This window comes from Rattus rattus, chromosome 2, assembly GCF_011064425.1.
Source record: "Rattus rattus isolate New Zealand chromosome 2, Rrattus_CSIRO_v1, whole genome shotgun sequence".
In the NCBI taxonomy this organism is placed as follows: Eukaryota; Metazoa; Chordata; class Mammalia; order Rodentia; family Muridae; genus Rattus; species Rattus rattus.
Genome location: NC_046155.1, coordinates 62,319,007 through 62,344,314, shown reverse-complemented (window position 1 = coordinate 62,344,314; position 25,308 = coordinate 62,319,007). Strand labels below are relative to the sequence as shown.

Here is a 25,308-nt window from a genome sequence, read left to right as displayed (position 1 = left end):
GGCTGCAGAGGGACCTACAGGGGCAATAGCAGTGACAGAGCAGCACCCATTTGGAGCTGATGGCTTAGCATTTACAGAGAAGGGAAATTAGAGATAGACAGTGGGTGTGTGGTCTGTCCAACCTGTAGATGAAGTGGAAATAGGTGTTGGGGAGACAAGAGGCAAGCGGGGAAGCTGGACGAGTCAGGGAAGACCGTACTTTCCAGGGCAGCAAGAGGAGAGGAGGGATAGCTACATCCAGAATTGGAGAGATTCAGGTTCTGAAAGGGGGACTGTACAGCCACCAGAGGACCTCCAAGAAAGGGCCAGTGTAATGCATGTGGCCTTATCAACCAAGGATGGGTTAAGGCCACCCTAGGAGGAAGAAGAAGAAGAAGAAGAGGAGGAGGAGGAAGAGGAGGAGGAGGAGGAGGAGGAGGAGGAGGAGGAGGAGGAGGAGGAGGAGGAGGAAACCTCAGAGAAGACAATGTGATACCTCTTTAGTTTTAGTTTTAGTTTTAGTTGTACAATATGGAAATAACAATGCCCCAGCCTCTATCAGGGGTTGATCCTGAGAAACTGTGTGCCCTTAATGACAGCATGGTGGGGTGAGGCCACCTCCTTCCCTTGGGGTGAGGGCATCTGCCAGGTACAGGGGAGTTATATGTGTGTAGTCTACTCCTGGGGAGGAGTAGGTGAGTAAAGGTGGTTCAGCCTACTCATGCTATATTATTCTGTCAATTCTAATTACAAATACCTAATTATATCTAATTTGGATCTCTGGTTGCAGGCCTAAAGGTTACTTATTATTATATCTTACAAAGCTTTTTCTGCTCAGAGATTGATTTTATTTAAAAAAGCAAAACCCTGGAGCTGGAGACACTTTATCCCTTATACAATACAATATTCTGTATTGCCCTTAGTGAACACAGTTGGCTTGTGCAGAGAGGCCCCTGGTCTTTCTGCTATAGCCTCATTGTCCTTTGCTCATCTATCCAGGCAGTGGTCACAGTGCTGGCACCTGAGAATCCTCCACAGAGGCACACTGAGTGCTTTCAGTGCTGTGCCCACAGTGCTGTGGACGCTGCCCATCGTTTTCACAGGGCATCTGGCCACAGGTGAAGTAGACTGTTCCCACATTAGGATCACATGTAGGAGATGCTTGTGTGATCTCCTCATTCATAGGATCTGCAAGACAAATGGCACCGTTGGGTATCTCTGTTGATGGGTCCATATGGCTTGGGTTTAAGACTAAGCCATTTCCTGGAAGAGCTGGAAGAGCGGGCCACACACAGGAGCCTAGGTTAATGGTGTGCTATTTGCTGCTGACATCCCAGCAGAAATGATAAATTGCCCAAACCAATTTGTTTGTCACATTTGTTTGAGAACGCACAGTGATGGAGGTGTTCCCAATGAATAGCTTAATGTCTCTTCTGTGTGGGCTCCTACTCTAGACCAGGAGACTCCCAGGTTTGTCGGTGACCATATCAGGAGTACAGCAAAGCACATTGCTTCCTTGCTCTGCATTAAACTTGTAAATAGTAGTTGGCCATGGTTGTTCTGACTCTCCTGTGTCTGCAAGCCCCACCTACCACTGTTACCTTCAGCAAATGGAGATAGGTGGTTGGCTGTTCTGACTCTCCTGTGTCTGCAAGCCCCACCTACCACTGTTACCTTCAGCGAATGGAGATAGGTGGTTGGCTGTTCTGACTCTCCTGTGTCTGCAAGCCCCACCTACCACTGTTACCTTCAGCGAATGGAGATAGGTGGTTGGCTGTTCTGACTCTCCTGTGTCTGCAAGCCCCACCTACCACTGTTACCTTCAGCGAATGGAGATAGGTGGTTGGCTGCACTCTGCACCAGACTGGAGAGTCCATGAATTGCTGCACTCCTGAGGCTAGAGTGTACCTGGTTGGCCGCACTCCCCCTGAGGTTGTGTGTCTGTGGATGGCTGCACTCCCCTTGAAAGGTGTGCTTGACAACACTGCCAGTGTGGCTGATGGGGGCTAGCAAGTAGGTCCACTTGACCAACTAGATCTCTTGTACACACTCCCTGTCATCTACCCACTTAGCTGGGACTCAGTGGGAGCCTGGACTCTGGCCAACCTTAGCATCCCAACACTGAGCTTGTCAGCAGTTCTTAGTTTGCTGCCCTAGCCTTCGGGGATATCAGGGATCTTGCCCAACACTCATAGCAGTGGCAGAAACACAGTAGAGGGTGGCTGCTGCTCATTAGCAGATAATTAATAAGCACCGGTGACAGGTTTGTAAGTGTGTAAGTGTATTTTAATTGTTTATAGCAGAAGAGGCAAGGAGTCAATATTCCAAGATGTGAAAGGCATACTATCAACATGCTCTATGTCCAGGGGCCTTCTGGTAGCAGCCCAGATTACACCACCACACAGACCCTGGGCCCAGTGATGGATTGAGTCCTGGCTGTATGGATACAGTGGCGAGAGCCCTGGAAACTTGGGTTGAACTTTGACTTCTAATGTGTATTCATTAGAGCTAATAGTGTTCTAAGAACTGCACTTTTGGTTGTATTCATTGCAGTCAGTGTCCATTTTATCATAAACTCACACTTCATTACACTCTCTAATCTCTCTTGACCTAGGCAGATAGAGAGGCATCCTCCACAGGGCTGTGTATCATGTGGGCCTGGAGCAGGTGTTAGGTTCATGCTAGGCTCAGGCCTCCAATTTTCTCTTCTGGCCCATAGAGGAGACTCAGTCTCTGCATCTATATGAACCATGGTCTTTCTACTGATGCAGCCTCAAGAAGGTAAACTGGAGGCTGGCTCCTTCCAGGTTCTGCTGTGAAGGTGCCTCACTTACACATGTATGAGCAGAGGAACACGTGACTCAGTGGATCTGATTGGACCATCCACAGAGCAGAGGCATCTTCCTGCCACAGTACAAATGGGAACAGAAGATGTGAACCAGCAGAGCCCTGGAGTCTTCTGGAGACAAGAGTTGGTGTGATGAACAGAGCACCTTGTGAAGGGATGTCTGGCAGGATGTGGGTGGACAGGAGGAGGAGTGAAGGGAAGGACCACAGGACTTCAGAGGACCCTGGATCCTGGGACTGAAAGCACAGAGTGAGCTGTGTAGGAAAGAGGACTGGAGGATGATTAATAGGTCTCTGGGGATTGAGGAGGTTATAAGATGCCATAAAGAAAGAGTGGGATGAAGCCCTGCCCAGCCCACTGTGGAGTGGCCAGTGTCACTTCAGGAAGCAGTAGACTTCCACGTACTGGCTTACCAGCTTCATGGTGATGTCACATCAACAAGCCCTCACACTGGGCAGCTCAAATGAAAGACTTGAGTGGAGTTTTCTGCACTGGTAATCAGAGTTTTGTTAAGTTGTAGTGGCCAGGGGAAAAGCTTTACACCAAGCAGTATTACCTTTAAAAGTCCAAAAAAGCCACCTGTGCTGCTAGCAGACATGGTCTTGGCCTCCTACTTTGCTATCCTTGGGGTCTGATGGCATATATAGACCAGGCTCTTCCTAGGTGGATGCTGAGAAAGAAGGACCAAACCCACCCTTGTGTGGACATTGGGCTGGGTGACCAGATCTGTTCTTTGTAGATCCTGAGCTGGGAGAGCAGACCTTAGACTTTATGGATACTCTGGCCAGGGGGGAAGCAAACTCTTCCTGTGTGAACAGAGTTGGAGTGAGACAAGCTTTGTAGACATTGTGCTGGGGACCAGATCCATCCTTGTGTAGACACTGAGTTAGGGGACCAGATCTGTCTCCATGTAGGCACTGAGTTGGAGAACCGAACCTTACTGTGTGAGTACTTTAGTTGGGGTCCCAGACTTTTCCTTTGGGGACATTTGTGGTGGGAGTTGACTAACTTCTATACTCTATACTATATTCTGTATTTCAGACTCTATTTCTCATAATAGTAAACTCATCTGTGGCTGTGCTGTGGTCATAGATGGTAGTGTTAAGCTATGGAATCAGCTGAGGGATCTGTTAAGCTATGGGGAGATGAGCCTGGGTCTCTTGGGGATATCATGAAAATGTATGCAGCCTGGAATGTGGCAGCTTGGGACAGCAACGCTGTGAGGAGACTCGTGAGCTGTCTGCTTGGTGTTTGGACAGTGCTGGCCCTAGCTGTCTAGTTCACCTCTGCACCGTGTTGGGTGCCCACCTGCAGCCCCCTCTGCCTCAGTGCTGGGATGAGTGAGTTTGTCTCCTCTGCTGTCCTTGCAGAAGCTTCTTTTGTGGCTGGGAACCTCACATAGTAGAGAACCCACACTGCCCTGACTCTGTGTTTGTCTTTCCTCCTACAGGCACTAGGAAGCTTTTATTTTCTTCATGAATCCTTAAAAAACATCTACCAGTTTGACTTTAAAGGTAAGACTCCATGTCAGCTTCCACGATCTGTTTTTGCAGCCCATCCCTTGGTCTGGCTCTCCAGGTCCCCCTAACTCTGTTGTCATGAGCAGGCCTGCATGATTTGGGTTTGATGTCACTTGCACATCTTAAAAACCTGGTACCCTGGCCTTCCTGAGGAGAGATGCCACTGGCCTGCCCTGCCTGCCCTGGGTCACATACCAAAGCCCCTGCCCTCTCCTGCCCATCTCAGTGGACTCCAGCTTCCTTACAGGACTCAGAGGAAGTAGTAGTTTCAAAAGACCTACTTGTCCTTTGAAATGTGAGAAAATGAATGGCATAGGAGGATTGCATATTTCAGAAACAGAAGTGGACATACTTGTGGTGAAAATTTCTGGATGTCATTTAGTGACCGGTGCCGGCCCTGTACTGTTTGACTGAATGTCACTGCTGATGTGGCTCTTTCCACAGTTTATCTCTCTGGAGTCTTTTGGGATACCTCTTACCTCAGTGGGAGAGATTTCCTCAGGGCCCCATTTACCTATTTCATGCTATTGCTTGCTTCTGTTTTATGTGAACCTTCTTGAACTCCATGCTGGACTAAGGCCAGATCGTGTCGCTTGGAAAACACACTGAGTTCATGACATTTGTGAGAATAGCTGTTACACAAAATATTCTCAATCATTTAAACTCTCTGTTCCCAGCTGGTGACTCTGTTTGGGGGAGGTAGTTGTGGAACCTAGCTGTAGGGTAGTGGGTCACTGGGGTATAGAATTGAGGTATCCCAGTTCTGCTTCCTAATCTCTAGGGTGAACAGTGTCTTGCCATCAGAGCCTCAAGCCACCGCTGCTACCACCCCGTGCCAAGGCTTTCTACTGTGATGTATTGTAATTTCAAACCCCAAGCCAAAATCATGCATTTTAAAGTACTTCTCATCAGGTCTTTATACCCAGTGGAGTGACCACTTCCATTGGCTGCTTCTGATTCACTGTTGGTGTTTACCTAGAGAGAGCTTCCCCCTAGGAGATGGGGAACTGTCTTCCCGCATTGCTCTAGCACCCTATCCGGCCTTGTGCTGAACAGGCTTCTTGGCAGCAGAGTAGCTCTCCCTTTGCTTCTGCAGGTGCTTCTCAGCACAGCACTTGTCTTTCTCACCAAGCCAGGAGGAGGTGGCCAGAGCTGCTTTCCCATGACTCTGTGGACATGAGGTACCAGTACATGTCCCCAGCAGTGATGTTTAGACGAGGACTATTCCCTTCAAAGTTAGGGTAAGACACAGTACTCAGAGGCAGAAGAAGGTAGGTCTCTGAGTGTGAGGCCAGCCTGGTCTGTAGGGTGGTTTCAGAACAGCCATGGCTATACAGAGAATCCCTGTTTAGTGGAGGGGGTTGGGGGGGACATCAACCTCAAGAGCTTCTGAATCCATAAGAAACCATTTGCATACATATTTAACTATTAAATGAAGTCAGTGAAGTGAATTGTGCCTTGCTAACACTCGCTTCACTGTGCAGACTTTTACCCAGGAGCCTCCCATTGCCAGTAGGGGCAGAAGCAGAGGCAGCGTGGGCATGTGCAAGCAAGCTTCTATCCAGGGTAAGACATGACTCTGCAAATAGAGTGGTCCGACCTGGTGGCAGCTGGCACTCGTGGAGCCTACAGGGTCATCTCAGGTTAGGGTGGGCACACAGTACTCACAGTCCTGGCTTGATGTGAGCTACTGAATGAAGTCTAGACATCCTGAATAAAATTAAGAGTTAGTAACCCAATTTGAAAAAGTGAGAACCTAGTCGGAAATTTAAGGAGTCCCTGAAAAGGCAGCAGGAAAGGATAGAGGGATTTCTACTTTCTGGTCCAGTAGACAATGCTTGGAAGACTTGGTGTCATTCTCAAAGATACAAGCAGAGCAGCTCTTTTTGGATCTGACGGGTATAGCGGAATTTACCCTAATTGATTACATAATAAAGACAACAAGAAGCCAATTGCTGTGTGAGGAGGTGGACCTTCCGGGTCCAAGAGAGGAAGAGGGAAGGCAGGAGGAGGGGACTTTCCTTTTGGACCAAGCAGAAGCAAGGCAACCAGGATATAGGCTGGGGGCTGTTAGTTCAGTGGTCAAATCTACCAGGATCCACCACTGGAAGATTTCTAACATAGAATAGTTGGTGAATTTAGGATGCTAGATTCTGAGCCCAGTGCTTGTGCTGATGATTCTAAACTAAGATTGTCTGCTGTTTTCCATCTCGCAGTGATTCAACTGAGCTCCAGGGAAAGGTAACTGAGACAAAGCTCGGGTTTACAAGCATACGCCCCAGCTAGCCATAGACATTTGGGAAAGCTGAGCGGGTTTGGCAGCAGCCAGCCTTGGGGAGGAGAGAGCTGTCTCAGAGATCTGGTCTAGAGAGGCCTTGGCAAGGGAAAGCATTCAGTCTCAGACTTGGTACTAGGCTGGGAATAGACTGAGACCACTGGCTGGTGCCTAGCCAGCGGTAGCGTGTATTGTTTTTTTAATATTACACACTACAAACAGGAAATAAGGACACGGCAAAGCCATCCCCCAGCAGACAGACAGGTGCTGGGGTATCCTTGTCAGGAGTGGGCATGCTTCGGAACTGCAGCTGGTGGGCATGCACGTGCAACAGGAGACTGATGTGGACGAGCTTGGAGAGGAAGCCTAGTTCCCAGGTTTTGAGTTTTAATTCTAAGAGTCCCAAAGAAATTTCACAGTCAAGGCCAGGTGCTCTCTTCTCCTTCACAGGGCCTGACTTCAAGGAAACCAAGTTCCCAGCCAACTGGGCTCCTAAGAACCCATCTGGCCAAGAAAGTGATACTCGACCAGCTTCTAGCCTTCTTGTCTTGTGGGATGTGGGGCTGCTGGGCAGTGGGAAGATCACAGCCGGGTCAGACTTAGTGGAAGATAAGTGCTGTTCTGACTGTGAGAAGATGCCTCACTGGAAATTCTCAAGCACCAGAGGCAAGCAGGGGGATGGGAGATTGAGTGTCTGACACTAAAGTCATAGGGCACATGGCCTTAATCCTGCAAATCTGTCTGCTTCTGTGATCCAGTGGCTCATGTTCTGCCCCCAGCAACATGCTAAAGACATAAAAGTCAGGCTAAGAAGATGAACCAGGTCTCTGACACAGACTCAAATATGACAGAGATCTGGAGCAATTGTGCTGGGAATTAAAAGCAAGTGTGGTCAGTGCACTCAGGACTGAGGTGCAAGAGAGTAGGAAACAAAATTCACCATAAATGGAAAAACAGAAATTCAGATCGGAGACAGAATGAATGGAATTGCATACAGGAAATCAGAGAGAATTGGTTTGTAGAAAAAAAAGATCTATTAAAGTGATAAACTGTTAGCCCTATGAACCAAGAACAAAAAAGAAGAAAGAAACTGAGTCTTGATAGCAGAAATGAATAACAGGCCACTCAAAGTGAGTAAGGGACCCCTACTAATAACAGGGTAATATCAGAATATTATAACAAGTTTTTGCCTATAAGCTGTGCCTATAAGTTTAATAATATGATGGAGCAATTGTAGGGACATCACAGTCTGATTATTTGTACAAGGGCTTTGCAGCTGAAAATACCTACAACTATGAATGGAGTTAAGTCGGTGGTAAACCTGAACAAACCTGCCAGTCCTGAGAGGGCTCACTGGTGAATCTACTGAGGGAAACTAGTGTTCTCTACAAAGTTCCCAGGTCCAAGCCAAGGAGTACCTGGACCTACCCAGGAAGGCCAGCGCTGCTTGAATCCCGAAACTAGACAGAGGCATTGGAAAAAGGGAAAACGACAGACTACTTCATGAAAATAGAATGCAGACGGTCTCAGGAAGATGATAGCAATGTGTAAGAAGAGTTATACACTACGAACAGTCAGGGTTTACTCTAGACATGCAATTGACTTCACATTCCAAAGTCAGCCAATAGAATTGCTCGCACCATCTGTTAAAGAAAGAAAACTTCATTACTGGGTTAATAGATACTGAAAAAGCATATGGCAGAATTCAACAAGTACTCTTAGCAAACTAGGAATCTCTGTTCTCCACTGAACAAGAAAATCAGCTGTAAACCTCTCAGCATGCATCAGAGTCAATGAGAAACTGGAAAATGAATGGTGTATCATTACAAAGGGATGCTGGTCAGCCATCAAGAGAAGTAAGCAGGTGAAAGATGCTGGTCCAGGGGCTGTGCACTGCAGGATCCAGCTGTGACTGTCTGGAAATGGCAGAACTCCATAGAGCATGACTAGATGGAGTGAAGTGTTGTGTGAGGGTGTAGAGGACCTTTGGGACAGAAAAAAGTGGTGCATGTGATTCTGTAGCAGTGGGTATATGACATTTGTCTGCATCTGCCAAAACCCATAACACAGCAGCATGTAGAGCTCGAAGTATACTGGACTTCAATGGATATCATGGTCTATGCCGACATGCACATATGCACATGCACATGTGGAATGGGCACATGTGGAGTCTTTACTGGCTCTGAAGTGACCTTTTAAGGATGTGGCCTCCCACCCCAGTTTCTTCCTCATCCTCAGGCAATGATGGCTGCTGGATTCCTTTTAGGCACAATGGCCTCTCAAAGCCCTGCCATTTCTCCACCTATTGTCACATGTAGACCTGCTTTTCAGTAGCATAGCCCTTTCTGTGTATGTGAGGTGTTCTTGCTCAGTGTACATCTTCAGCTGGGAGACCAGGCTCCCAGGAAAAGCGTTGCAGTTCAGCCAGAATTGCTGAGGGGCGCATAGGGACCGGAGCATTAGAGCAGTGTCTTCTCTCACTGGTATGTGGCATCTTCCACCTGCCCACTCCACTGTTGGCTGATAGAAGTTTAGAAGACAGCAATTAGACAGGTCTTTCCTCAGGTGTAGACATGCGTCCATTCTTCCCCTTGCCTAGCTTCTTTCCTGTCTGAGTGGTTCCCTGCCATTGTTCTTTTATCTCAAGAGCACGGGGCACACTGGGGCAATGGGTACGATAACAAGGGGTAAGGATTGAGCACTTGAGCTTCATGGGTCTGGTAAGGGGTATCAAGCAGCCCACTAACAAGCCTGTGGGTAAAGTTACATGCCTGGGTACCTCACAGGTATCTGTTCGGGCCTTCAGCCTTTGGTGGAAGTGTCTAGTCAGACTTCCCCATGCCCTATCAGCAGACACTTAGCTACCCTAGCATGACTGGCTATATGGGAAAATACCCTTCTGTTGGATTGGGGCATCTGCAACAAGTGTTCCTGGGGTAAGTGTATTTCTGCTCTACCACAGGGCTCACTGAGGCCTGTCTGATCCTGCCTACCCACTCTAGGTGCTGCCTCCTTGCTCTGCTAAGGCCTTTTCTCTCTGAGTGAGGGAGACCCCCTGTCCTTTGCAGTGAATGTGGTGGAGGTGACATCAAAGCCCAGCACATTCATGTCTATCTAGTATCTGCTTAAATCTGGGGAATAGAGTAGGAGGCCCATGATGCAGTCAGCTCAGAGTTGACCCAGTCCCAGGACAGCTCCTATGGACTTTCTGGTCCCTGTAATATTCATCATGTGCCATCAGCACGAGATTTTAGCTCGGAATCTTGGGGTACTGGCACTGGTAACATAGGGAACAAGACTGGGCTATGACCTGGCCCTGAAGGCCAAATGTTGTCTGAACCATCTGGCACCTTGCAGGGCTAGCATTTCTCTTGTCTTGCCTGTGAGGGCTCTGAGAGCTTCCCATGGATCAGTGAGGATGTGGGATACTTGTGCTCTGAAAGGGCCTCCCTCAGTCCTGCCTGTGGAAGGACTCAGACTAGGGCCTGCCACAGTTCTGTCAGTACTGGATGGGTAGGCTAGCTGCTAGCAGGGCAGGTCCAAAGAATGCCTGCCCTGTGTCTCTGTCTACATCTCATGTAAAAACTTCCCTGGAATATGAGTGATGTCGTTCGTGTGTGAAGAGGAAATCAATGTTATTAAATAAATTCATGTGAAGGTCTGAGTGAATGGTAATTCTACAGCCCTCTTAAATATATTCACGGCTTTCAAAGAAGGTGCCAATTAGCCCCTGTAAATCTGCAGGCTGGGAGCTCTTAGGGGATAATGAAGTAGAGTGTGAGGTTCCAGGTCATGGAACAAGAATTTATGAGCCACAGGCACCTCTGGAGCAGCAGTTGGCCCCTTGCCTGCTTGGAGGCGTCCTTCTGACCCAGGGGCTGCTGTGGTATAGCATGGCATCCCCCAGTAGCATGAGGCTAGTTGTTAGGCTGCGCTGATGGTGTTAACTCACGTCATTCTTTCTGTCTTTTCCAGCTAAGAAGTATAAAAAAGTCACTGGCAAGGAGATCTATTCGGACACTTTGGAGAGCACACCCATGCTGGAGAAGGAGAAGTTCCCACAGGACTACTTTCCCGAGGTGTGTGAGGACTGGTGCCTCCTCCTCAGCACACTGATTATCAGAATGAGTGAGTCAGAGGCCATGTAGGTTTGGGCTCTCCTCCGCTGTCATCAGTTACAGTCAGCTGTCCCACCACAGGACTCTTTTCCTTGGAGTGCAGGGTGATCTGAACTACCCTGAGTAAGGGCACAGAGAATGTAAGGGCTCAGGTTCTGTTGTCACTATACTAAAAATGTCACTTTGAGACAGGAGAGCCATTCCCAAAAGAGAAGGAAATGTCTTCATTCTCTTGGGCAGATAAAGTGGCTAGGAGTGCCTTGATGTGCTGTTTCTTATGTTTCTTATGTGCCATGGTGTGCAGACACTGTTCATGGGAGGGAGGCTTTCGCCTTCCTTGGGGCTTGCTGGAGTGCGAGCTAAGTCCCCGGAGGAGGCCGCTGGCTTGCCACAGCCATTGAAGACCCAGCAGCTAACACAGAACTAGTGGCTTAATGATACATGCTAGCAGTTGTACCTGCTTGATAAAAGATTAGAAATTTAAAAGCCAAAAGCTGCTTTTTTTGACTCTACTCAGTTTAGTAGCTCCTTCAGACTTCATTTGGACATCTTGCCCTTCATGTGTTGAGGTACAGTAGGTGTTGGATGTACTGACCGGAAGTGTTTTAGTTGCCAAGGTAGGAAGATCAAGAATTAGCCCCTGATGGCTACTGGCAGTTCACACATGTCCCCCTTTACTGTGGTGTTAGGACAGTCTAGCCAGACCCAAGGACTGTTCTATGGTTCCCTCTCATAGGTGGCTGCACTGTGTGATAGTACGCTTGCTCACAGATAGTCTTTTGTTGTTGTTGTTGTTTGTTTGTTCGTTTGTTTCTTGTAGCAAGGTCCCAATTTTATTAACTTGCATTGTAATTGTACCTTGAATGAAGGTATCAGGGCTGCCTCTTGTCAGGTTGTGGCTTGGCTTTCCCATCCATTGTCCCTCAGCCAAGGATGTCTCAAATCTCTTTCTTCTGCTTGCTCAGGTCTGCCCTGGCTCAGTTTCTAGGCCCTTTTGCTTCATGCCTCTTAAGGGTGGAGGAGGGTGGCAGGGAAGGTCTTCTGTGGTTCATATGTAACAACTGAATCAGAATGTTGCTGATTTCCACAGAAGGACCCCATGGATATTTTTGTTCCCTTGGAAAAGCTATAGTCCTTGCTTTAGATACTAGTTACTGCTGAGTTGGGCTTCTGCTCTCTTAGGACTGATCCCATCTACCCTAGAGGTATCTTTGGGCGTCTCACTGACCACGCCATGTCTCATTCAAAAATGGCCAGGGCATGAGGGCCCAGGTAGAAATGATTGGTGTTGGAGGAGTTTAGAGTGGGCCTGGAAGCCAGGGCTGGCTGAGGCAGTACAGCACATGTGTTGTGGCTTGAGATGTTCCCTTGCAGGGCAGGACAAGTGCACTGATGGGTAGTTTGGTCATAGGTAAGCATGGTGCATGTGCCAACTCCCTAGGGAGTCAGTGTTTAAGACAACTCCCCACCATGCATCCCCCACCCCCATTAAATACTTTTAAAAACTATCTCAATACTGAGACATGTGGCAAGGAGACAGACATGTGGGCCCCAACCAATGTGAGTGAAGCAATGATTGTATACACTCCCTGTGTCTCAGATGTGATGGTACTGACTGTATTCTCTCCTGAGGACAGTGTCTGCCCTCTCTAAAAGCCCCAAATGTGCCTGATGCTATGATGAGCCCTGCACTGTGCTCTGTGGTTTAATTCCTATGGGTACAGTTGCACTGTCATCTCCCACACCTCTGACATATCAGCAGACGTGTGGTATCCCCACAGGAACCCAGTGTTCAGCCTTCATCTCCCCAGCCATGTGTGGCTTCCCTGCTGACTTATTCTCACATCACTCTGAATTCCAGAACTGGAACCTATCAGCTGGCCCATAGAGCTCTGAGGTCACTGGCTCCTGGGCCTTTGAGGAGCATGAGGGCTCAACTGGGGAGTGTCTTCGCGCTCCACGTCCTCAACCTTATGTCATGAACTGTGCCACGACACCACAGTAATTAACAGCAACAGAATCTATGTGAAAGCCACAAGCTCCAGTATTCTGTCAGTTCTGTGGTGCTTCCTAATTCATAAAACCTCTCAGAGCATGGTGTATTCCTTTAGGGTAGGGCCTGGGGCTCCAGTGCAGAAGTCGTAGCAATAGCTCTGTCCACAGCCTCAGTGTCCCCGCCCAGGCTTGCCCCTTAATGCCTTCTGCCAGGCCGTCATTGCACCCAGCACATTTAGGGGAGAGAATTAGTTGAAGACTGATCTCTCTTTCTTTTATTGCCATCACTTAAGGATAATCTAAATGTAATTACTGTGATGGAGGCATAATGCAATTCCAAATAATGACGGCCCTCTGCTTCTAAAACTAACAAAACTTTCTCTGCTGATTTATGGGTGCTTCTGGCTCAGTATGAATTTCAAATGACGCCTCTGGGAGCAACACTCCAGATAACGCGAGGCCATTTTTAAAAAGCAGATTTGTGTAGTCGATCGGACCGAGTCATTTTTTTCCTCTTGGCCGTGGTGAGAAATTGGTTGTTACCATAGATCACAGGCCCTGCTGCATGTGCCCATGAAAGATGAATTAATTCCACTAATGCTCCAAGCAGGCCTTCCTCAGTGGGGCTGGTTGGTGATAACCTCCCATAGCCTCTCTTTTCTCCGTTGCGATTTATGCTCTCTCAGTAGATGAAGCTGCCTAGATTCGCAATCCATCTGTTGGCTCAAGGAACCCTATTAACAGGGGACTGAGCAGAGGCCACACGAGGTGAGCGCTGTGCTGCTTTCCTGGGCCTGTGTGGGTTCTCTTTGTGTGGTCATGGCCCTTCTTAAGAGAGAGAACCCCTGTGAGGGCCTGGGTACCACCACCTATCCCAGGGATATGAGATTCTCGCCATTCCCATCGGCTCAGAGGAGTTCATAAGTGAAGGTTTCAGAAGGTGGTCAGGAATGAATATGGCTTGCTAGAAGTAGCCCATCAGAGCTCAGCCCCACCTCCCATCTGCAATGGCCAGGTGACAGCTTTGTAGGTAGGTACTTCTAGGCCTTCCAAGGCCTTTGCTATGGTCTGGGCTCCTGCCTCTATGCCTGTAGTAATTCTACTTACAATTGTAAGTAATATTTGCCATACATAACAAATACAGATGTGTGTATGTGTTTACATGCGCATGTGTTATTCCTTTGCATGCATGTGTGTTTGCTGTGTGTAATACATGACAAATACAAATGTGTGTATGTGTTAACATGTGCATGTGTTGTTCCTTTGCATGTATGTGTGTGTGCTGTGTGTAGAGGGTAGTCAGGGAAGCCTCACTAGAGTCTCCTTGTCAGAGAGGCACCTGATGGTCTGCTGATAGGGGTGGGGCGCATATGTTGGCTAGCCCCATGTAGCGGTGTTCATGCTTGATCATAAAAGGGAACGAGTTGTCAGAAAAATGGAGCCTTGAGGAGCATGGATCCCAGTTTCCTTCCCCTTTGCAGACTCCTGTCTGTCTGAAGAAGTTTGGGGCTCTTTTCTTCCTGGAAAGCTTTGCTGTGCAGACCTCCTTTCAGGTCACTGAAGGGTGACTGGGATGCTGAAGGACGACTGTCTTTTGAAGAAGCTAAGTAGGGCTCCCTGGCCTTTGAGAGGACAGAAATGTGTCCCAGTCTAGACCAAGGATATGGATAAAACTGAGGTGATACACTGGGAGTGTCAGCTGTGGGAATGTAGCCCTGAGTGATAGCTAGCTACATCTTGCCGTTCTGTCACAGTGCTGGAAATGAAGTCTGAATGGTCATAGTTGGAGTGTGCCTCAGAGGCAGTATATTTTCTGTAGTTTATGAAACTGTTGAGTTATACAAACATTAACAGTTGTATTTCTTGAGATTTGCCTAGAACGCAGAGAAAGTCTCATATCTAGCTAAAATCTTAATTGCAATTATTACCAAGTTTGTTATAGAAACTCATTTTATTGTGTATTTAATTAGTAATTGATGTTGAATTCAGTGCTCCAGTATGGGAATTTAATTTTTAAAACTAAACAAGCAGGAAAACTGGCCCTACCCCTCACCTGCTTACAGCACAGTAGGGATGGCCCTAGAAATGAAGGTTGTGGGTGAGCTGGTCAGAGGGCATTAGTGTGGGAGAGTCAGCCTTGCCTCTTGTCTGCTGGGCGGCGGTGTGAATGGAATAGAAATGCCCTCCACCCCTTCCCACATCCCTTGCCATCTGTGGTAGGCAGGAGAGTTGGCTCTTGGGTCTTGAGAGTGAGAAAACTGTCCCTGTCCCTCACTGGCTGCAACACTTGGGAAAGCAGCCCTGCTCCTGGGCTTCTGCTGGTTAGCTGGCCAAGAGCTTGAGAGAGGGAGAGCTAGAGGCCTGACCAACTCAGCTACCTCTCAGGCCCAGATCCAGGCTGTGAGTTGGCCCACCCAACATCTAACCCATCAATGAACTACTAGAGTATACAAAGGGGCCAGTCCTACAGATCAAAACTATAGGATCTCCATGACATTGTACTAACAGGATATCTGAGAGGAGTCCCAGTGAGGATCCAGTACTGATAGAATAGCAGAAGCCAGAAGCCTTGTACCAGACCAGCAAGCCATGGCAACAAACATTTGCAAGCAAAGAAGTGTGGACAAAGTACCAGACACTGTAGAGGGTCCCCACCCTGTGGAGTATTCTCCTTAGGGAGATAAGACTCTTGCTCCTGCCTCCCCTTTGTGAGCTGGAGATGAATGAGATGGCTTTCGACTGTGGAGCTGTATGAATTAAAATAAAAGTAGAATGTAAAGTTCACTTCTTGCATTCATATACCCTGAATGCTGGAAAGGCCATTGTCCCACAGGCAGGACTAATGTCAGCAGACTGTTTGGTGAGCCTAGCCCCCTTGTGTGTCTGCATGAGCAGCCTTGGTTAGCAGGGACTAAAAGTTCGGGAGGCACAGCTGTATGTGCAGTGTATCCGAAGCGTAGTCAGTCAAGAACAAAGGCCAGCTTCTGCTCCACTCTTTCTCTTCCCTTCCTCGCACTTTCTCTGCTTTTCTTACTTCTTCGTCATTTCAGGACCAAGCGGGGGCTTCCTAGACTCTGAATGGTGGTTGTTTGGTTGGTTGGTTATAGAGAACACGGATGGGGTAGAAATGACCATCCACTGTCTAGTCTAGCCTTCAGTAGCAGTTCTAGCCTGAGGATTGGGTGGTTTGTCAATCAGAACAAGTTATTTTCCCACAGTTTTGGATCCCCAGGCAGTGTGGGAACCAGGAGCTAGCAGAGCATCTGGTAAGGGCTGTATCCTCTGTCAAGGTAGGGCCTGGCTACCTGCCCTCCACAAGCCCAAATAAAGCTCCAATGTGGCAGAAAGCAGTAAGAGGATGAAAAGGCCCAGACTCCCTTCATCAAGCCCCTCTGAAAGAAGGCCCAGCCCTGGTGACAGGATCTCCATTCAGAGCCCCCACCCCTTAACCCCATCATATTGGAAGTCAGCTGTCAATATCAGGATTTAGGGGGCATTCATTCAGTCTGTAGCACCTGCCCTGCCTAGTAGCTGTCCCATATATGCATAAACACTGCACGCTATGTCACTGCTGAGAGTGGCATCTAGAGTTAGGTGGATCATGAGTTTGAGGCCAGCCTGGATCGTGTAGCAAGGCATTGTCCCCAAAGCAAGCGAACAAGCATTGTAAGGAATGTCCCTTAGCTGTGCCGTGAGCACACATGAACCCTGTGGCTTCCATTTCTCTGTGCTGCTCACACTGTAACCTTTACTTTTCAGTGCAAATGGTCAAGAAAAGGCTTCATCAGGACGCGGTGGTGCATTGCTGACTGGTATGTTACATGGCATCTGATTAACTGTTGATACTCCAGAATTTTGAGTGTGGCAAACATGTTGTCAGACTACTCACTTTGAACAGGGACATGGCTACTCAAAGTGCCCATCACTCCTCTTTTGGCTGATGGGTGATGCCCTGTGGCACAGTGTTGGCTCCTGTGCATTCAATGCAAAGGAAAGCAGGGAGACCTCTTACCCATCCTCAAGGATAACCTGTGTGTGCAAGAGCCTACTGCACAGTTGGCCTGGTAGGAAGGCTTCCCATTAGGTCCCAGGCCACAAAGTTAAGCTTTGCAAAGACAGACCGGCAAGTTGATGTTATTGGGTATAGACATCCTAGCTCCATTCGCCGATCCCAGCCTGTTCTTCCTGTGGATGAGCATTCTCCATAGTAATGCCCACCTTGTCTACCTGAAAACTGCAGAAACATGGGGCTCACTTCTCAGCTCCTGAAGTAGAACTGACTAAGCTCCGATCACTTTAGTTCAGCTAAGGTCCTGGTCCTAGAGCTGTTCAGGACAATGCCCAGAATGGACATGGAAGAGAAGAGCAGAGGGTTCCTAAGATAAAGAGCTACAGTCTCTCACAACCCAATCCAGGAGGTGACCATCCATCCACGCTGCTCTTTGCCCTTGGTCTCAGGAACCAAATTCTCCCTACATAGTATGGAAGGCTCACTTAGGGCACAGAGCTGGTGGCTGGGTTGTGGAGCTCTCCTTCATGTTGCTGCTGAAGAGAAATGATGAGGTGCAGTTCCAGTGCTCCGTAGAAGATGTGCCATGCCAGCATGTGCCCTTGGGATAGCCTGAAGCATCACTTGGCAAAGCAGATGGTACATGCTAGCTAGAGATAGCTAGGGTCTTCATAGCGCCTGGGAAGAAAGTCTGATGCAGACCGCACTCCGGCCTCTTCAAGTCTGTATGCATGAGACCCCCAGGCTGCATGCTCAGAGACAGTGGGAGGACTAGTTTTCTACCTGTTTTTGTGTCCCTCTCTTACACGGTTCCCAACAGTGGTTCATCTCCTGCAGTGTGGGCTCTTATGGACAGAGACTCAGAGAGAAGCATCCTCCTCCTTGAAGCTGGGTTGACAGCCTACAGGAAGTTCTATAATACTGTCTTTTTCTTTTAAGAACAGTTCTTAATCACTTAGCCAGAGTACCCGTCTTTGTCATGATTTATTGGTGCTGTAACTGAAGGATCTGTGCCTTCTGGCTTGGGGAGGCAGTGCTGGGGCGACTAAGGATAGGTGCTCAGAACTTTGGTCCAAAACTGAGGAAGAGGGTGGGATGCAGAGAGGCATAGCTCTGTTTCGGGTAGCCTGGAGTTGTAGCTCTTGGTTAACAGGTCCCTTCCTTTGTTCATTACAGTGCCTTCGACTTGGTGAACATCCATCTTTTTCATGATGCATCCAACTTAGTGGCCTGGGAGACAAGCCCCTCCGTGTACTCGGGTGTCAGGCACAAGGCTCTGGGCTATGTGCTCGACAGGTAAGTGCTGGACCCTAGCCACTCCTCAGCATGACCGTGGCTACTCTGAGGCTCTTCATGGTTTGTGTTTTCCTGTTTGACAGTGGCCCTAGGGAATGTCGCCCTGTGAAGGGTGTAAATCCCAAACAGCACCCTCTGGATGAGCAGCCCATGAGTCAACAGCTTACCAGAAGTTCTAGAATACTCTCTGTTTCTTTTAAGAGAAACAGCTCGTATTCACTTAGCTAGAGTACCCATCTTTGTGGTGATTTATTGGAGCTGTAACTGAAGGTCTCATGCCTTTTGGCTTGAGGAGGCAATGCTGTAGTTCACTCTGGGGTGACTGAGGATAGGTGTTTCTCTTTCCTTCTCTGTTCTATTGGTGGGTGAGTAGGGGAGACGCAGATACACAGTATGGTATCACAGAATCACCACAACTGTGGGACACCTCTGGTGCTCTGCTAGCCACAGGCAGCATCCTTCCCACAGATCTGTGCCTGTTCAGAGTGTCTGGGGTGTGGAGCTTGACTCAATTCAAGGAAGCTCTGCTGCCCAGCTCATCATGTGTTACCTTCTTCCTGCCTTTGTCTCTTTCCTGTCTAGCTGGCCTGGGTGTGCTTCCTGGGCACAGGATGATGCCTGGCGAAGGGAAGTGGCCTCCTTAGTGGCTATCAGGGCTAGAGACTGCCTACTTTCTGCTGGGGCTCCCACCCACCCTGGCTACAGGATCTGTATGTGATGACCTGTGTGACCTTGAATGGGTCAGGACTAATAGACTGTCATCCAGAGAAGATGGTAGCCCTGACTGATAGGATGAATCTGGACCTGGATACCAGTATCTTTCTGACTTATAGACAGGCATTTTCTGAAGCCAAGAAGCTAGATCTAGACTTTTCTCCTTCCTTGTAGCCCTCAAGTTGATCCTCTTGCCATGTGACAGGGAAAGATCGACTCTGGTTGGCTATAGCCACTTGCCACAGACCCGGGCAAATAGTCTTGGTTCCTCCTGATACTTACACTGTTCCCTAGAGGTCTGGTAACAACCCAGAGCAGGGCAACACATTGAGCTCAGAGAGTGAGAGTATGTGGGCTCTTGTCTGGCTTGGCTTTTATCTCCTTTCCTCAGCCCATCCTGACCTCCACTCAGATCTTAGCCTCCCTCCAGCCTATACCTGGTCTCTCCTTAGACTCTCTCATTCTCCACACTTTCCTAGAGAACTTCCTATCTGTTCTCTTGAAGAAGTGGCCATCTATGAGTATAGGTGTTATGCTAAGCAGAGAATTCCGTGATTCCCAAATCACCTACTGTCCTTGGTCATTGCTGTGTCACTGAGAGAGGAGGCACTGGTTGGGATGTGCCAAGCCTGACTCAGTCAGGAAGAAAGAGTGGCAGGGGGCAGGGTGCTCCCTGAGCCTGTCCAGGCTTCTTGGAAGATGTTTGAACCAGAAGAAAAGCAGTCTACCTAGGGTACCCATGGAGCCACTTCTTGACATGTAGAATGTTGTTGATGGCCGAACTAAGAATCTCATGAAAGGAGATCCTAGGGCATGCCCCAGCATCACCAGCGACCTAGGGAGGTGCCTTGAGGGTCCCTGGCATCAGACCAGGTCCCAAAGAACAGTTGCTAGGGAAGTCCTTACACAGTGTGTGTGTGTGTGTGTGTGTGTGTGTGTGTGTGTGTGTGTGTACATAAGTATGTACGTACAATGTTTGGATGAGTATGAGCATGATGTGTGTGTGAATGCACACATGTGTTGTGAGGCTTGTACAGGGCAAATTTGTACATGCTTGTCTGTGCCATAGATAAGTGTGCCCCTAAAATAAGAAGCAAAGCTGGGTCCTTTGGACCATGGTGCCACTGTAGGGTGGGGCTGGAACCACTGAGTCCCCTACCATGTTTGCCTGCAATGGCAATTAGCAAGCTTGGTCTATGAGTTCCTCCTTTCATGTGCCTCTGAAGCAGTGCTCTCTACAAGGAGTTAAAAGATAGAGTCTCACTCCTGTGCCACGATTAAATAAGCACCAGGCTGGTGACCTCTGGAGGCCATGCCATCACACAAGAGAGGTCAGCCTAAGGTCCTTTCACTGGTTCCTTTCCTTTGTTGACTTCTCCCAGTGTCTAGTGTAAGAGAAGACCCCCAGTGCCACAGTTATCATCTAAGTCCCTGCAGAAGAACCACAGATAAGGGAAATGGGTCTGATGCTTCTCCTATTGTTGCCCCTATCTGGGGCTTGTCTTGCAAATCCGTATGTAGTCACTCTCTTTCTTCTGGGGTTGGTGGCTGAGCAGGTGCTGTACCAGGCCTGAAGCCTCACTCAGCATTTACTGTGGGATACAGCTCAGGTGATTGGAAGTGGGTTCAGATGCTTTAGCCCAACAAAATGTCCAGTTCCTGTCCATGCCTAACTTTCCCACACAGTCTATGAGCCCAGGCCCCCTCAACCTTTGGTGTCCTCACATCATTCTTCCTGACGACAATTGACCCGCCCTGCTTTTGAGTATTCTCTGCTGTGGGCCCTGCTTAGCTATGTTTGTGTGGAGGCACCATGACAGTGTTGCTCACTAGCTTCTACAGTTAAAAAAAAAAAAAAAAAAAATGGCTGACGCTGCCCCCATCAAGACCAGATCCCAAGAATAGCACTCAGCTGATAATGTCTTACCTCAGGATCATGTCTCAATTTCAAGGAGTTTGCTAGAGTCTTGGGTAGGGCCCCTGTAGCCTCCCTTCTGACAGGAGCATATGGTAGTGGTGTTTGCCTCCATGGGACTGCCTTCCTGGGCTAGTGAATCAGCAGCCAGCATCAAGGGCCTTGTCTGTATGGTTTTTCCTGCTGTTTGCTCCATAGCCCTTTTTCTGGGACCTCCCAGGGAGCTGGGAGCCAAGAGAGACCAAATGTCCATCAGTCCTGGTGACCATGGTCAGCTTGTCAGTGTAGTAAGGCATTAGAATATGTCATTGCCCTACACCACCATGCCTCCAGCCTCCAAAAAAAGCAGCCTCTGGGTCTGGGGGCCACTTTTCTGCATCTTTGCATTCCAATGAATGGCTTCTGTGGTGAGCTCAGCCAGCCGCAGATCCGGACCTCCGCAGTGTAGGGCTGGGCTGCTGGGCACAAAGGGGCACTCTGCAGGAGTGGTGAATAATGGCCCGCCCTTTCATCGGGAGGCTAACCTTTTGGCAGCCACCAGCAGACTGCATTCTACTGTGCTGATTGGGGAGGACAATGCTGTACTGGCCTTTGAATGGACACCGCCACCAACAGCGCTGTATTCACAGAAGCACTGGGAACCGTGTGAGCATTGTCTGCAGGCCCCACTGAGCTGCAAGAGACACTGAGGAGGCTAGAATAGAGAGGCTGGGTTCTTGGTTTAATCTCCCTGTCCAGCCTGTAGGTCCCTGTCTTCGTCTGAGATGGGGGGTGAAGGCATTAGACCCAGGGATGGACAGTCTTGCATCCCTGTCCACAAAAGAGAAAGAAAGATGCTATTAAAACCAAGGCACTAGTATATCATAACTTTTCTCCAAGATTATTTTAATATAAGCCAAAGAAGCAAGTCCAAGGGTCAACTGACACAACTCTCCAGAGCCTCAGCTGTGAGTGGTATGTCTGCCTGCCTGCCTGGCCTCACTAGAGCCAGCACACGCAAACACCTGACACCTGGGAGCCAGTGAGGGACTGAGCCGACGCCAGCATAAGCACCTAGGGCTGCCTTGCTTCCCATCCTTTCTTTTCCTTTGCAGGTTTGTTTTGTATTGTTTATCTTCTTCTCTCTCTTTGTTCTTTCTTTCTTCTTTTCTTTCTTTTTTGTCATTGTTTTAAAAAGCAACTTACTCTGTAACCTAGACTGGGCTGGAATGCACAGCAATTCTCCTGCCTCAGCTGCTTGAGTACTGGAGTAGCTCTTGTGAGCCACCATGCCTGGCCTGGCTAGCCAATACTAATTGTGTCAGATAGTAATGTTTCTATTTTTGTGTAATTTATGAGGTTTTAGCCTTAAATATCTACTACTGAAAGATTTTTAAACTTTTTTAGATTTATTTTATTATTTATGTGTATGAATGTTTTGCCCAAATGTATATCACATATGTGCCTGGTACTCATGGAGGCCAAAAGAGAACATTGGCTCTCCTGGGACTGTGAGCCACCATGTGGATTCTGGGAATCAAACCTGGGTCCTCTGTAAGAGCAACATTTATCCTTAACCACTGAACCTACTCTTTAGCCTAAAGTCATGTGTGTGTACACATGGATGTATGTGTGTGGAGGGGTTAGTTTGTCCGGAGACAGCATCTTGCAGTGTAGCCCTAGCTGTCTGAACTTGCTTTGTAGACCAGGCTGGCCTTGAATATACAGAGATCTGCCTGCTTCTGCCATCTGACTGCTTGGATTAAAGCGTGCGCCACCATACACTTCTATGAAGGATTTTAACAGAAAACCCGTAGGTTGTAAAGAGTGTGCCAGGCTCTGAGAAGTGCAGGCAGGTCCAGAGGCCCAGGAAGATGGAGGTATCTGTGCTAGAGCCTGGGGATGCTGTGACGCCTCCACCCTCCTGTGGCTCCAGGAGGTGCCTGCACTGGTTACTGATGTGATACTCTTCTTGACACAAGGTTAGCCCTTTGGGGGCATCTGGGGTGACTAAACCAGGACCCTGAGGCAGCAACTGTGAGCCTGCCCTGAAACCTTCCCGGGTGCTCAGCCCATGAAATGAGATTTTTTTCTGCCAAGTGACAGGAGCCTTCAGTGTCCTCTTTGAAATGTGGCCTAGCTAGTTCAACAGAGACATTTTTACATTACAACTGTGAAGCCCTGGCATAAAGCACCCCTCTGTCCCCCCATTATTTTCTCACAAACACAGTCCATTGTCACAGTGCTGAAGTTAATTTGATCAACATTGGGACATTTAACTTTTATGTCCAGTGAAAAGAGTTGTTTCATGCTCATTTTGGGCATTCAAAGGAAATGATTGCCAGAAAAATAATGTTCCTCTGGACAATCCGGAGCAATTAGTTTCCCAGGGAGAGGCTATGTGACGCCGGCTGCCACACAGCCCCTCTTTGTCGCTTTATGGATGGTCATCCGTCAGCTGTCAGGCTGCTCAAAGACCCCTCCAATCTAAATGTTTCTCTTTAGGCCGTTCCCAGAACTTGCCTTGCTGTTCAGTGAGCAGAAGAAAAGCACTGCGTCTCTAGGCAAAGGCGAGCTCCCGGCTAAGGATCTAGGTCACCCCGGAATGCTCTGCTGTGGCCCGCACAGAGCTGTTTCTTGCACCTCATTTACTGCGCACTGCCCTGGAGAAGGAGTGCAGGTGTCTCTGTGGGCTGTGCCTATGGAGGCCTCAGGTCACCCACTGTTCGGAGCTCACCCTACACAGCACAGACTTCCCATAGTGAATGAGGCTTGCTGTGTGAATCCTCAGCCTGAAACCCCAAGGCCTGTGCCAGCATTGCCAGGAGTTCCATTGGGAGCACGGAGGCTAGAACATGTCAAGTCCAGTTGCAGTTGAGTGAACTGAGGCTGAGGCCAGTGTCTCAGGTGACTGATGAAATTTGCAGTATGCCCTTCATTTTACAAAGATGGATTCAGGCACCCCAAAGCGTGTAGAACTCTGATGGAAAAGCACCCAGCTCTGCTCAGTGGTAGGCATGTGCATTTTGCCCTCCTCTTCCCTCTTCTGAAGAAATAAAGCAAAGTAAGGGACCGTTGGTGCCCTGTGTCTGTGTCCTGAGCCTGTGTGGCTGCACAGTGCCACCTGGACGCAGTGTCTGCATTCTACTGCATGCTTCACTGTGTCTGTCTAATGAGAGCGCACATCTCTTTATTCTCCGTGCCTCAGGCTTAGATCATCACACATGTGTAGTTTAGTTCTGTGCATGCGAGTGCCAGTAGCCATGCTTGAGGAGTGCTGTGACGGCCTCCTGACACTCAGCCTGCATCTGCAGCATTCTGTCTGCTCTGGTGGTACTCCTTGGTGGATGGAGCCTCATCATTCTCTTGTTGAGCCTCCCTTTAGAGGGTCTCAGTGTCTTCTTAAAAGGTGCCTTCCCCACTTACCCACTTCTGGCCAATCTTGGGGAGGCAGCGCAGTTTTTCTTTCCCTGCAGCTGGTGAAGCTGAGATTGCTTTGAGTGCTCATGGGCGTCTGAGACTTGAGGGGGCTCAGTTTCTGGAGATCTCAGCTGTGGTTTTTCCTGCCAGATGATGCCTAAGAAATAAAGCATCAACAGGAGGCTAAGGCTCTTCTGTGTAGCCTTGTGGCTTCTTTATACCCAGTGGAGGTGTCTTGGTGTTGCAGGGGTGGGGTGGGGAGTACATTCAGTGTCTAGGTCCAATACTCAGAAAGCAAATAGGAATGATGAGTGCTAGGAAGAGAAGCCAGAGGTGCAAATGTGCGGTTTGTAATCCTCATGCTAGGGTACATGGTGGGCACAGAGCTCTCCTAGCAGCTGAGATACTATTTCCAAGTGGGCCATGGCTTTGGCAAAGTTGAGAAGACTAGTGTGGGTATGGCCCAGGATGCCCCAGCACACAGTGAATGTCTGCACATTGCCAATGGGAGAGGAGACCAATCCCTATCCAAAGGAAATAACCCAGCCTCTAGCATTCCACTAGTGATTTCAGTCTTTCCTGGAGTGCTGGGAAAGAAGGTAGAGTCCAAGTTACAAGGAGCCTTGGCCAGTAGCTTAGAGTCTAGGTATGTTCCATGTCTTCCCTGCCTGTCCTGCTGTCCTTTTGTCTGTAGCTAGTGCTCAAGGGACAGACACTGTCCCAGGGAGCTCTGGATGCTGCAGCAAAAGGCTTCAGACAAGGGACTCAACTGAGACTCCTTTCTTGTGATTCTAGAGGTTGAAATTCAAGTTAAGGGCAGCAAGCCAGGCCCTAAAGATGGCTTGTGGACACCGTGTCCTTGCATGATAGAAAGGCAACAACTCTGGGGCTTCTTCCTGTCATGTCAGGTCCCTCTAACCTAATAACCTCCATGACCTCCTTAAAGGCCCCTTTTCCAATGCACTGACCCTGGGTCATTCCCTAGAAGGAATTCATGGACCATAAACCTGCTAAACCTGCAGGGGCTGGCTGCCATTCAGGAGGAAATCAGTTTTCATAGGCCAGGGTTGAGATGGTAGCTTATTCACCAGAACCACGTGGCCCAGATTGTCATTGTTCTGCTGCATGAAGCAGTCCTCTGTGGTGCTATGGACCAGGAGCCTCAGAGTAGCCTGGCTTGATGGCTGCTGCTGGAGGAACGGGATGAGGTGGCAAGATAGGAAAGTGTCCATGTTGTAAG

General features: G+C 48.7%; 1 protein-coding gene across 1 annotated transcript in view; it reads left to right on the top strand.

The window, feature by feature from the left end:
- The window catches only part of Inpp5a (inositol polyphosphate-5-phosphatase A), a 181,229-nt gene that overhangs the window by 115,037 nt on the left and 40,884 nt on the right, over positions 1 to 25,308 (top strand). Inside the window, exons 5-8 of the mRNA XM_032892357.1 lie at positions 4,278 to 4,341; positions 10,598 to 10,701; positions 16,495 to 16,547; positions 17,921 to 18,040. Coding sequence (XP_032748248.1) covers positions 4,278 to 4,341; positions 10,598 to 10,701; positions 16,495 to 16,547; positions 17,921 to 18,040 — 341 coding nt within the window. The remainder of the gene's footprint in view (positions 1 to 4,277; positions 4,342 to 10,597; positions 10,702 to 16,494; positions 16,548 to 17,920; positions 18,041 to 25,308) is intronic.